Genomic DNA, 14015 nt, shown 5'->3' on the forward strand with positions numbered 1-14015 from the left:
CAGAACTATAGGTCTTTGACTTGGCAGCCCTTCTAACTGTATCTGTCAGAACTAGAGGTCTTTGACTTGGCAGCCCTTCTAACTGTATCTGTCAGAACTAGAGGTCTTTGACTTGGCAGCCCCTCTAACTGTATCTGTCAGAGATGGAGGTCTTTGACTTGGCAGCCCTTCTAACTGTATCTGTCAGAGCTAGAGGTCTTTGACTTGGCAGCCCTTCTAACTGTATCTGTCAGAACTAGAGGTCTTTGACTTGGCAGCCCTTCTAACTGTATCTGTCAGAACTAGAGGTCTTTGACTTGGCAGCCCTTCTAACTGTATCTGTCAGAACTAGAGGTCTTTGACTTGGCAGCCCTTCTAACTGTATCTGTCAGAGCTAGAGGTCTTTGACTTGGCAGCCCTTCTAACTGTATCTGTCAGAGATGGAGGTCTTTGACTTGGCAGCCCTTCTAACTGTATCTGTCAGAGCTAGAGGTCTTTGACTTGGCAGCCCTTCTAACTGTATCTGTCAGAACTAGAGGTCTTTGACTTGGCAGCCCTTCTAACTGTATCTGTCAGAACTAGAGGTCTTTGACTTGGCAGCCCTTCTAACTGTATCTGTCAGAACTAGAGGTCTTTGACTTGGCAGCCCCTCTAACTGTATCTGTCAGAACTAGAGGTCTTTGACTTGGCAGCCCCTCTAACTGTATCTGTCAGAACTAGAGGTCTTTGACTTGGCAGCCCTTCTAACTGTATCTGTCAGAGCTAGAGGTCTTTGACTTGGCAGCCCTTCTAACTGTATCTGTCAGAACTAGAGGTCTTTGACTTGGCAGCCCCTCTAACTGTATCTGTCAGAACTAGAGGTCTTTGACTTGGCAGCCCCTCTAACTGTATCTGTCAGAACTAGAGGTCTTTGACTTGGCAGCCCTTCTAACTGTATCTGTCAGAACTAGAGGTCTTTGACTTGGCAACTCTAAACACTTTCTGTTAAGATTTCTGGATTATAATTAATGGATATTTTTTTGTTGGGATTGATACATTTTACGTTAGGGGTAATCAAATCTGAAATGTGTTTGTTGAAATTAAAAACTTTAGAAGCCTTTTTAATCCTTCAATACACTACAAGTTTGCAAATTCTCATCAACAAAAGAATGATCAAATGAAGATCCAACATCTTTATCTATAGAGAATAGATGCTTTAATTTTATAGTGTAGTAGTGTGTAGTAGTTCTACAAGATGTGGGAACAGCTATAGCTGGTGAAGGCTAGCAGCAGTTTGTAACAGGTCAGGACTAAAAACAAACTTGGCTAAACTGTTTGCCTTGTGCCTGACCCATTTCGTAGAAGCTTGATAGAATACATTCTCACAACCAAGGCTTCATATCCTTTTAACATGGTGCTGTTTGTCCCTCTAACCACATTGGGAAGGTCACAGGTACCAAACAAAACAACTTTGTGTGACTGTGACCTCACACTTATGCTACAGATCTCCTTTACTCTCAAGCCGGAGCTGTGGATTCCTTATTACCCTCAGCCTATATGCTGCAGTACAGAACATCTAGTCATTCTCGAAGGTCTTAAAAGTCAAGGAGCAGTACGAAGGAGAGGTAAACAGCAGTAATGCCACAGATCAGTTAATCCCCAGGGTATTTACACTATGGCCTGGCCTCTCACATGCTGTATGTGTGCTGCTGCTGCACCAGTAGAGGATGGGTATCATGTGAATGCTTTCCTGGAGCGTGAGCTACATGCATATGGAAGGTTTATACTGCAAGGGTCGTGCTCCTTCTTCCGCTGAGCCCACAGCTACAGTAAGAACGCTCTCCAGCAGTTTCTGTTATTTGGAATCTGCCTCTGGACAAATTTGCCAGTGGGAAGCAAAGAAAAGGCTGGAATTTCCATGTTTAAAAATAAACAGCAGGGCAAACTGTACCAGGCTTTCAAAAACTCTCCCAACCGATCAAAGAAGACGTCAGTGAGTTCTGCAGAGTAGGAAAAATGTGAGTAATGTTTAGGTTGGAGAGGACTATAAAAGGGATTTTGAGTCAGAGGAGAGGAGTGAGTTTCTACAGTAGTCATGGAGACAGAGTGGCACAGCAGAGACCGACCTGGGCTGACTCCTTCAGGATCCCTGTGATGGAAACCTGGTGCAGGTTTGAGCCTAACACATGGAAGCACTGTATTTCTGTACTGTATATGCCTTTGACAGGGAAAGCTTGTAGTTGTAATTCAATTTTAGTATACCAAGAATGTCCTCTCTTCGTATGAGCTACAGTAGCCATGTGGTGGGGTTCCTCTTGTAAACAGACATTGTGGATTTTGCAAAGTGAATCTGTTCCTCAGAAACCCTAATGGAAAGTAGTCCTCTGATCATTGGCTGGGTGTCCTCTTCTTAACCACTAAAATACCAAAGCTCTACTGAACACCAGATTATGACTCAGCCCTAATTGCAACACCTGTTATCAAACATCACAGGCAGTTAACAGAGCTGTGTTTCCATAGTGATAACCCAATCGCTACCTAACCCAACCACTTTGTGTGTCCCTCAGATGGTCCTGGCTGTGCAGCAGGAGGAGAGAGGGTCGCCTGAGAGCAGAGGAATCCAGGACCACCATGCCCACTGAAGGAACTCTGAGACGAGACTGAGACTTTAGAACACACAGGTGAGTCTCCTATCAGCGATTATTAACAGTGCTTTTATAAGTGGTAGTGATTGTAGGCAAGTGTCAGCACGTTTAAGTGGTGCAGGGAGTGGAAAATGTTAGGCTAACGCTAATGTAGTATTGCCAACTATGCCGATTTATGAAATTAAATGCGCCATAGCAGCCAGTGCGCCATAGCTGCCTTCAGTAACATATTACAGTTGACAACCCAATGTCAAACCAAGCCACTACATGCCTCAAACCACGTTCTTTGATTCATTTTCATCACACATAACAGCCATGAAGCCTTAAAGCTTGTTGGTCACACTGGTGATACCGCCGCCTTGGTACCTTTCCTGGAAAAGGAGTGGAATGAGAAGAAAAGGATGTTAGACTTTTTCATCCTGAGTCTCTTTTATCTTCCAGATCGCAATGGGAAACTCTGAGAGCCAGTACAGCATTCAGGGGTCAAAGGGCACCAGCTTAATCTTCCCAGGGAAACAAAAGCCCTACTCACTAAAGTTCCGCTCAAACAAAGAAGAGGTTCTATCCCCCCATACATGGTGGAAAGGTGGGCCGGGGGGCTCAGGGTACAAGGCCAGGGTTGTTGGTCGAGGCTGCCTCTCCCCCCTGCAGAGGAGAGGAGAGCCGTACATCTCCAGACACTATGACTACGTCACCAAGGGGGTGAAGGGCAGTCCAAACTGCCATCTCTGGCATGGCTCCCCACCAAGAGGCCGCTCACACCTCCCAGCTGAGAATAGATGCTGCCCATATGAGGGCAGGGGAAGCCTGTACAGTAGAGCATCAGGGGATCTGAACGACTATGCTCTGAACGGACACAGGACCCCAGAGAGGATGCGAGGAGAGGGAGATGAGGGGCTTGAGGAGCAGAGCAGTCCCAGGGTGGTCATCAAGAAGGATGGTAGTCTGAGGGTGGAGTTCACCAACACTAATAGTGGTCTGCTGCTAGATGAGGCATCTGGGCCAGTGCAGCTGCTCAAGTTCTCCCCCACCCTGGAGTCCACCTCTAGTCTGCCTGGCAGCAGCAGGCCTGAGGCCCACCATGGTGCTCCGCAGCCAGCCTCAACCTCCACCGCCAGGACTAGCAAGGGCAGCTCGCTGAGCTCAGAGGGCTCTTGGTACGACTCGCCCTGGGGGCCTAGCGTGGAGCTCTGCGACCAGGACCAGTCCTGTTCCTCCAATAGGTCTATGGGAAACCGGAGGTCTGACCAGTTGGATTCCTTTGGCCAGCAGTCTCCTCCTGTGTCCATCTCAGATCTCTACAGGGACCCCAGTATGGCTGCCACCTTCCCCACAGCTAAGGACCTGTCGGCCCAGTACAGGGAATCCCCTCTTCACTCCCATCACATCCAGCACCAGGCCTCCTTTGTTTCGGCCCTGGACATGCCTGCTGAGGAGCAGTGTCCTGAGGCCCTGCAGTACTCATCCTACACCCTGCCCTGCCGTAAGGCCCAGCCTAATGGAGAGGTCTCCACCCTGAAGAAGGGCACTGGCTCCGTTAGGAGCCGCATGAGACGCCTCAGCGACTGGACTGGAAGTCTCAGCAGGAAGAAGAGGAAGACACAGGTGAGTGGGGCTGTCATCTGGGGCTGTCTGTGTTTGAGCACTGGGACCTTGATCTACAATCTATGAATTTTGTTATATTTTGTTACAGAAACATTTGTCACAAAGTACTAAACAATGAGCAAAGCGAGCAAGTGGCAAGGAAATGCTTCCGCTCAGGTTCTAAACGGATGTTGTACTTCACAGGTCATAGATCTGTACACACCCTATCTTCATGGCTTGGTATGTACAACCAGTAGGCCTACAGCGTGTTTGCAGTTAGGTCTGTGGCCATAGCATATTTCTAGTCGTCAATCTTTAATAGAGGTACTGCAGGTGTCTCTAATCTCCTTAGGAATTTCCCTGTTTTGAGATGTGATTGTCTGCAGTTCCTTGGCTCCACAGGAGAATATGATGACTCTGGAGTCTCCCAGTGCTTGGCACAGACTAGTGTTCCAACCATGTTAGTGAGGGAGGGGAGGCAGCAGAGGAAGCAACTCTCTGACAGGTACTTGGCTGGGGGACTGTTACTGGTCATTGTGGTCTCACCAGGAACACAACGTTGTCCCCGATCCCGAGTACCACAATACCAGCTGTCTGAGTACAGGGAACTACAGGGTATCGCGGAATGAAATTTGGGAAGCGGATGGTGCATTGTGTAGGGACTAGAGAGGCAGTCATCTACCGGAGAATAAGGCATGAAACCGAGGGAAGGGGAGGAAGGATGAAAAGACAAGGGGTTTGCAGATTCCATGACTACGTCTGGGTGGGTACAAGAGGTCATGTCAGTTTAGTGTTTTTAGAAAAATCATGTCAATGAATGGAATATGTAGAATGCCCTGTGTTGGAAGCATAGCTCCATTGTATATAATTTGCTGATGAGTGCATTGTTATGATCAGACGATATCCTCCAGTTTGGGTCTAGATGATTGTTGTTACACAGTGGAGATTGAAACAGTGTTTTTTTTTTCTCTCTAGTGCATAAGCTCGTCTGTGCATTTCATTGAGATATTGTGTGAGTGGTTGAAAATGGATGTTATCTACCAGTAGACAGCAGGTCTGTATGATGTATTGTGTTGCAGTAGAACCAGACCTGTAAAATGACACCAGACTGTTTTGTACAGTATTAGAAGAACCAGGACTTGTATGCAAATCATTGGATAGAGTGTGTTTGTGTGTTATGGGTCTGTAATAGTTTATTTAGAGCATTTAAGCCCCATAAATGTAACAAATGCTAAGTAGTTAATTCCTAAAAATGTGTGTTAGATATTCCCAAATTAACTTAAAAACGGCTTGAAACGTGGCCCTCCGTGACTTTGAGGCTTTAAATCATACATTATGCCCTAATTCTCTTGTAAACTTTAAAATGCTTTTCAAACCATTCCAAGATAATTGCTGTAAGCCTATGAAATCTCTGTTACTGAAACTAATTCCCAGCTGAAGATTTCGAAACCCCACCCCACTCTTAATGATGTGGTCGTCATGGTGATTATGATTTGGTGGCGCTGCTCTGGGTTTCTACTCAACACTCTGTCCTCCTCTCCAGAGACCCAATCCACTAGTGTGTACTCTATGGATAGGTACTCGTTCATTAGGGCATTAGGGTCTAAGTAAAATATCTGGGTGTAACCGGCGTTGGCACAAGAGGGTTAACTTCTCTTGGGGCCAGAGCTTGCCCTCTAAATGAGTTCTTATTGTCATGACGTTGCCCTTTTTGGGTACAGCGAGCACCATCCCCCTCTCTCTCTCTCTCCCCCACACCCAGGCTGCTGTTAGGCAGGTCATAAATTCCTGGAGGAGATTCTTCCTCATGGCCAGACAGTATAGAGAGAGAGTGAGTTTTCATAGAGAGAACAAGGGAACTCCTTCCACCTCACAGAACTTGAGAACTGAACAATATTCATGTTCTGGAGAATGTATAAAAGGTTGGTGAAGTAGCCAGCTACGAACTGGTCCGTTTGGTACAATTTTGTGAAACTCACGAGAGACAATACAGCCATATTACCATAACCCTGTTTATACAAGAGTCTCAGTTGTGGGACTTGCATCTAATTGTTGTATGGGATGAATGAGTAAAGATTCAACTATTTGTGAAATGATGTAATGTGATTTTAGACTGTTTAATGAAGGAAACTCTAATTCCCTTTGGAGTTTAACTAAATCAGAGGCCCGCCTCATGAGCACAGACATTGATCTGGCGTCGTGGGACAGCCCCTTTCTGCTCTCCCGAATATAACCCCCACCTTGGGAATTTATCATGACGGTTTGAGTAGAGACCATGCATTTCTCTTGCTGAATTCTTAACCATACCACGCGGTTAAACTCTTAGACTATCTAACCGACAGAATAAGAACAAATCTTTGATACTAATTACTAGTTTGCAGCTAGGAATTCGGTATCATTGAACGCGAAGACCGACAACCACCGAAACATATACTCTATAACAACATTGCTGAATGTTACTCTGAACTATCTATTCTAACCACGGCAGAGAGAGAGAGAGAGAGAGAGAGAGGGCGGACAAACTCTCCAACAAAAACAAACTTTCCAACAGAGATCAAGGCGACACACTGAGCGTAAATATATGTATTGATTGCAATTGTTCCCGAATGAGTGAGCGTTCATGTGTAAAGGATAAGCATTTCAATTATAATTATCAACTTTGTAGTGTCTTATCTTAGTCGACCCCCACTTCCCCTTTACCACCAAGCCGCGATGCCGGTTTAGCCCACTAGGGCACATCCACTATCATTTCCTTGTAACTAGATCTACTGTTTGTTTGTGCATTTCTGTGCTTATTTAGTTAGTAAATAAATGATTTAAGACAATTGATGTATGGATGACTCATAGTGAAGACTGGGTTCGTGCAGATAACCAACCATTTACGACGTTTGGAATGAGACTAACATGAGGTAAAGAATAATTAATGAATGCGAAGACTATTAAAATATCTGACAATTATATTAGGAAATGTATAACTTTGTAATCTGAATATTTTCCTTGGTGTCCCAACATCCTAGTTGATCACGTAATAATAATTACAGAGAATTGATTTGATAAGCTACAAATAAGTCTTCAGTTTAATGATGCCAAAGACACAACACTATCTTAAACCCTGATAATCTCTTGCAATGTGTTAGGTTTGGGGAGCGACCTAGGATACAACGTCCATGCAGTATTGAGCTTGACCTTTTCAATGAGAAGGACAGGGGCTTTTGAGGGACTGTGATTGAAGTTGTTCAGGTTCCCAGCAAAGCTTCAAAGGTCCATGAGAAACACCCCAATCAGTAGCAATCCCATCCCTATTCTCCGTTCAACTCGAACACACATCAAATGTTTGTATCTGTAGGCATTGGGCAATCCCAGGCTTCAGAACAGAATACTAATGAGCAGAGTGACATTTGTTTAGATAAATGGTCTCTTTCAGTGTTCTGACTCAAACTTCTTCATGGGCAAATGTTGGAGCGTGATGTTTCCAACTGAGCTCTGTATAGACATTCAGAGTTGTCATAGCTTCATGCTGACACATTCATTGGGTCTCTCTGCACTCTGGTGACTCTGTGGTGCCTCGGACAGAGCTGATTCAGGGGTCCACACTGGCCTGGTTCTGCCCCTGTTTGGAGTTCTCCGCTGGGTCTAGTTCCACCTTGGCCACCTAATCACCGCCAGCTTCCAATTGGCTCAATGAACCATATTTCACCATGTATCACAAAGTCTGGCCACTCAGCCTCTTTTCAATGAGTCGACCCAAATCAGGACTAATTCCAGCTCTCGTTGCCCTCCACCTGGGCTTCAGGGCTCTCGCTGCGCCCTCCAAGCCAGACACTCAGGCCCAGCCCACGTTCTAATGAGAAACAGCTGGGGGAGACGGCGGGAGAAGGGGATTGGGAAGGAAAGCAAAGACTATGGGATACTAAGGGGAAAAAGGGTAGATGGAGAGTAAGGGAGAGGTACTGAGGGAGGATTTGGAAGACTGACATACAGGGAAGGAAGGGAGAGTTTGACGGACAGGGAAGGAAGGGAGAGGTTGATGGACATGGAAGGAAAGGAGAGGTTGGCAGACAGTGAGAGGAGGGGGGTAGACTCGGCAAGAGACTGAGGAAGGGTTGCTTTGGAAAGGCATTGGAACACTGTGTTTGAAGTTTACCCAACCAAGTTGCCAGGGGAGAATCGATGTTGCAATCTAGTGGAGTACAGGTGGGATGTCATTACCCCTGAAAGAGCGCAATCACATGAAGTAGTGCTTCTACTGAGATCAAGAAGCCACGGTGTCCTCGCAGACTCAAGAACTTCAGTCGCACTTCATCCTACCCTCACCGCAAAGTCTTCCCCTACCCTCTCTCCCTACTCCCCCCCCACCCTCTCTCCCTACTTCACCACAGTCTCACCCCCCCATCCCTACTCTCACTCCACAGTCTCCCCCCACCCTCTCTCCCTACGCTCTCCTCACACTCTCCCATCACCCCACCCACCCTCTCTCCCTACTCTCACCCCACCCACCCTCTCTCCCTACTTCACCACAGTCTCACCCCCCATCTCTACTCTCACTCCAGTCTCCCCCCACCCTCTCTCTCTACAGTCTCCTCTCACACTCATCACCCCACCCTCTCTCCCTATGCTCTCCTCATACTCTCACTTCATCCCTCTCCTCACCTTATTCTCATCTCTGTGCCCTTCCAGGAGCCTAGGTATAAGGACAGCAGTGAGGCCTTTGACAGTGGAGTGGACGGCCTGACAGCTGCCACCAGCTCTCCCTCCCAGGTATCCAGCCTGTGGTACCCTGGCGGACCTGGCAATGTTGGGGCCTCCCGGGCCCAGTCTGCAGGGGCCCTTCACCACAGCAGCGACGCCCTCCACCAGAACATCTATGAGAACTTCATGCAGGAGCTGGAGACAGGGATGGGGCAGGGCAGTAGTGGAGGAGCAGGGGGAGGAGGTGAGAGGAGAGACCCGTCTACGGGGACAGAAGGGGGGGAGAGCAGCAGTGAGTCTGCAGGCGGCTCTCTGGAGCAGCTGGACATGCTCTTTGAAAAGGAGCAGGGGGTGGTACGCAGGGCTGGCTGGCTCTCCTTCAAACCCCTCCTCACCCTGCACAAGGACAGGAAGCTGGAGCTGGTCACACGCAGGAAGTGGAAACAGTATTGGGTCACCCTGAAAGGTGAGTAGGGGTGGGTGGTCAGAGAGAAAGACGGTTTGTGACATTGCAATCTAAGGTCCAGTCAATATACACATTGAATTGGACCTTCAATACCTCACTGAAATGAAGTTGAGCTTGATGCTTAATAGGTTTGTTCACATTGAAAGGCGAGTTAAAGGTGTGAGGAGGTTTATAGGGCAACTAAAGGTCAAAGTGTAACTTGATCTTTAGCGTTGGAGGCATTACATCCTCAGGTTCAGTAGATATAACCACTACATTGTTTGCTGAATACATAAACTGAAATGTAGTTTACGCTGGGCGACAGAGGGGAATGTCTGTTTCTAACTTTAAATCACATTTAAAGTTGAAGTAAAACCAGACGTATCACTTAAGAGAGGCAGCAGCAGCTGTTCACATGGTTTTTCTGGAAGACTACAGTGTGTTGTTTGCAGAGTCCATCTCCTTTACTTAGCCTGTGCATTGCATTTATCGTACACTGATCCTTTGCTATCCTAAAAGCTTACAGGGAATTTTACTGCTGCATTTACCAGCTAAATAGATCAACCTCAGGCCAGGAGCGTGAGTGTGTGTGTGTCCTTCAGCCTTCCACTTTACTGTAAATGACTGAAGAACAGCAGAGACAAATAAATGACAGATTATGAGGACATTCCTCTGAGCTGTGTTCTTCCTCACTCTCATGACTAACCTCTTCCTCCAGGTTGTACCTTGTTGTTCTATGAGACCTATGGTAAGGGTTCTCCAGAGCAGGAGCTGTCTCCACGCTACGCCCTGTTTGCAGAGGACTGTATCGTCCAGGCCATTCCTGAGCACCCCAAGAAGGAGAATGTCTTCTGTCTCAGCAACACCTACGGAGATGTCTACCTCTTCCAGGTGAGGGCTACCTCTTCAAACTCACTATCAAAACTACAGAATGTAGATGTCCACAGTATTTATCCCCAAGTGGGTGGATATGCTGTAGATACAGTTTTTTTTCAGAAAAAACATTCCATATGTTTGTATAGCAACAGTAAATTTTCATGTGTTCATAAATGTCACACTACAACTATATTGTTCAGCCCAGCTGGTGGTTCCTCCATCCTAGAGCCTGTGCGGCATTAGCTTGGCGTTAGCATGTTGTTAGCTTAGCGTTAGCTTCATGAGCACATCATGGCGTTAGTGCTCTGATTTCCCCCATTACTCTGCTCTGCTTGTTGAAATGCTTAGTGTTCCAGCCAATCCAACACAGAAATGAGGAGCAGAAGCTGTTACTTAGTGGGGAATGTTTTTTTGTCGTTGGAAAGGAAAGCGTGTCCCGTGCTACTGTGGCAGCCTGGTCTGATAGCCTCTTCCTGCTTGGGCAGCCAAGCAGATTGGTGTAGTCTACTGCTAGATTACACTGACTGTGTCAGCCGAACAATAGGGAACAAATGCACTGTTCAGCATGTTTACACTGTATAGTAGTGGACGGAGATGTTTTACAAATATAGTCACACACACACACAATCACACACACTTGTGTATTTTTAGACTGTATAATCTAGCACATCAATTGAATGATTCTAGCTCGTAAATGACTACAATTTAACTCTCCAGTTGGAGCTTTTCCGTTTGTATGGCTGAACTTATTTTCACTGTTGGATGCAGAGGCCTGACTTGGCATCACTAGTTTTCTCTTTTCTGAGGGTATTGCATGAAATCCCAGTTGTGGTGTTCTGAGTAAAGCTAATAAAATGGTCAAGTGGATTTAACATCACTTGAAACTCTAAAGAGGTCAGGAAACCATTAAGTCGATAAAATGAAGCACCATAGAAGCCTGTGTTCTCCCTCATGTGTCCTACATGAATCACTTCTCCCTCGTATTCCTATCACATTTCATACCATGTCCTCTGATAATGTAATCGTTTTTGTCAAGCTATATGATCCTTTCAAGATTGACTGTATTGACTGTGAAATGACGTAATCGCGTATAGATGGGAAAATTGGGAAAATCTGGCATGAAGATGATAATATCCCATGCGGAAGATAGGAACACAATATGGGCACAAAGTGCTCTGCTCTTTTAACTGTCAATCATTCAGATATAGAGCCCAACCTGGCATGTCGTTCACGGTATGGCTTTCATCACTGCGTCTTGCAGTGCTTATACCATCACATAAAGCCATTGAGGACGAAGTCTCTTTCAGTAATAATCTTGTTTTACCATTTCTGGTCTTAGCTCAAACATCCATCTAATATCCTACCTTCACCTCTGTGTGTTCAGGCTAGCAACCAGACAGACCTGGAGAACTGGGTGACAGCCATCCACTCTGCCAGTGCCTCTCTGTTCGCTAAGCGCCATGGGAAGGAGGATACGGTGCGTCTACTTAGGAGCCAGATCAGAGGCCTGCTGCAGAAGGTAGACATGGACGGTAAGATGAAGAAGATGGCTGAGCTGCAGCTGTCCATCGTCAGTGATCCCAAGAACAGGAAGGCCATCGAGAACCAGGTGAGGATGAGGTTATGTTGATAGTGGTGTGTTCTCACAGTGAAGCAGTGGTTAGTGTCCCAGACAGATATGATCTGTTCTGTTCAGTGTGTTTGTTAGGAATCTAGCAGCTCTAAAAAATATGAGCTGTGAATCAACCCACGCGACTAAAACCCCATGTCTTATTTTCGGAAGCGGGAGAAGTAGCCTAAATGTAGCTAATGGCTGTCCAAACATATACTCAGAGGAGAGGAGCGGCAGGCTGCTGCTTCCCATTGCATCAGATTGCGATTCCAGATGTTGTTCTATATAATGACCTCTCAACGTTAGCCCCTCTAACACCCTGCCTGAGGAGAAAAACAGACCAATCACTGATTCTCGCCGCAGCTAAAACTGTCCTGTACATATAATGTAGTGAGCCATGGAGATGGCTAAAGACTCAACACCAAGCTAGCTTGCCCACCCCTCATTTCAGCCCCCTCAACAGTCCCAACTACTTAAGAGTATATATCAGATTTATAGTGCAGTAATTCATCCTTCAGAGGTGGATCTGGTTGCTTCAAAGCGTTTCAACTCTGAATTAGAAGATAGTGATTTTGGACTTGCAACATTGTGGGGGGTGTTTGTGATGGTTGGATGTTTGTGTTGGGAAGGTTGTGAGTGCAAAGACATCTACCGCGACTGCAAGAAATTAAAGCTCAACATCCAGGATTTTGCTTTGTCTGAAGGTGGATGTTGCTATGTTTTTATAATATTCTTATCAATGAGGTAACATAGCTGTGAAAAAGATGAATGGCTCATGGCTTTCATGACCAATGGGAATGACATGGAGGGCAGTGTCTGTCTTTCAGACCGACTTGGTGTCTGTTTTCTGTTAGCCATCACAGCACCTCGAGACAGAGAGGTCTGGAGCCAATGATGGGGTCAGAGGGGAGAGGGCGGGGTTAGGCCCTGAGACGGGCGCCCACAGCTAATGATGGATTTAGGATGGGGGTGATTGGGTTATGAGAGGGCACTTTGATGTTTACCCTCCCCCTTCTCAAAATCAGTGCCTTTTTGAAGTCTCTCTTTTCCCCTCCATAGTGAAGTCATAATCAGGTTGGCATGTACAATCATTAAGAGAGAGAGGTGGAAAGTCAAAGGAGGCTGTATGTAAAAGGAGGGCTATTCCTGCCACTTAATGGGACTGAAATGGGAGTAAATAGGATTGCTGTAAGGCCAGATGGGTACAATATGCCTTCAGCGGTACAGAGACCGACACACACACACACACACACACACACACACACACATCCATGCCAGCCTCTTTCTGATTCTCAATCTGATAATGGCCATGCTTCTTTGATATGATGATGGATTAACATTGCCTGACAGAATGTAAATAAGATGTGATCGATCAGACATGGGTTTGTGTGTGGCGCTTCCAATTGTGGCCATGCGGTGCCCAATATTAAACCGTATCAACTATCAAACCATGACCTTCCTGTCTTTACTCTGGGGGAAGAGAAGTCCATCTAATTGAAATGTAATTGTATTGGTCATGTACACATATATTTTTCAGATGTTATTGCAGACGCAGTGAAATGCTTATGTTTCTAGCTCCAACAGTGCAGTAATACCAAATAGATACTAAACAATACACACAAATACAAATACAAAAAAGAAAAACACAAATTCTGAAATATCAGAACGAGCCAGACAATGTCTGAGTCCGGAATTTAAATATATATCTGTATGGTGGTGTGTATGGACAGTATATGAATAGAAAAGGTGTGTATGTATAAACATTATGGACAGTATATGAATAGAAAAGGTGTGTATGAATAGAAAAGGTGTGTATGTATAAACATTATGGACAGTATATGAATAGAAAAGGTGTGTGTGTGTGTGTGTATAAATGATATGAACAGTATATGAATAGAAAAGGTGTGTACAGCAGTAGTTATATAGGATGAGCCTTGACTAGAATACAGTATATACATATGAAGTGGGTAAAACAGTATGTAAACATTATTGAAGTGACCCGTGTTCAATGACTCTGTACATAGGCCAGAGTTGAGTACTGGGTTGTACCCGTCTAGTAACAGTGGTTCAGGGCATGGTACTGGGCGGAGGTCGGCTAGTGGGGGCTGTTTAGCAGTCTGATGGCCTGGAGATAGAAGCTGTTTATCAGTCTCTCGGTCCCAGAGATTGTATTGTCTCTGCCTTCTAGATGGTAGCGGGTGAACAG

The 14015-nt window shown here is 45.8% G+C and overlaps 1 protein-coding gene across 3 annotated transcripts in view; it reads left to right on the forward strand.

Moving 5' to 3' along the window:
• Nucleotides 1–14015, forward strand: part of LOC109893777 (T-lymphoma invasion and metastasis-inducing protein 2) — a 106760-nt gene that overhangs the window by 26528 nt on the left and 66217 nt on the right. For all 3 annotated transcript variants that reach the window (XR_004210649.1, XM_031829066.1, XM_031829065.1), the window contains exons 2-6: nt 2526–2639; nt 3045–4208; nt 8865–9342; nt 10040–10212; nt 11582–11806. Coding sequence is in view for 2 of the 3 variants with exons in the window: in XM_031829066.1 (XP_031684926.1) it covers nt 3051–4208; nt 8865–9342; nt 10040–10212; nt 11582–11806 (2034 nt within the window). In the remaining variant the exon portion in view is untranslated. The remainder of the gene's footprint in view (nt 1–2525; nt 2640–3044; nt 4209–8864; nt 9343–10039; nt 10213–11581; nt 11807–14015) is intronic.

The sequence above is a fragment of the Oncorhynchus kisutch genome, linkage group LG7, assembly GCF_002021735.2.
Source record: "Oncorhynchus kisutch isolate 150728-3 linkage group LG7, Okis_V2, whole genome shotgun sequence".
Lineage (NCBI taxonomy): Eukaryota > Metazoa > Chordata > Actinopteri > Salmoniformes > Salmonidae > Oncorhynchus > Oncorhynchus kisutch.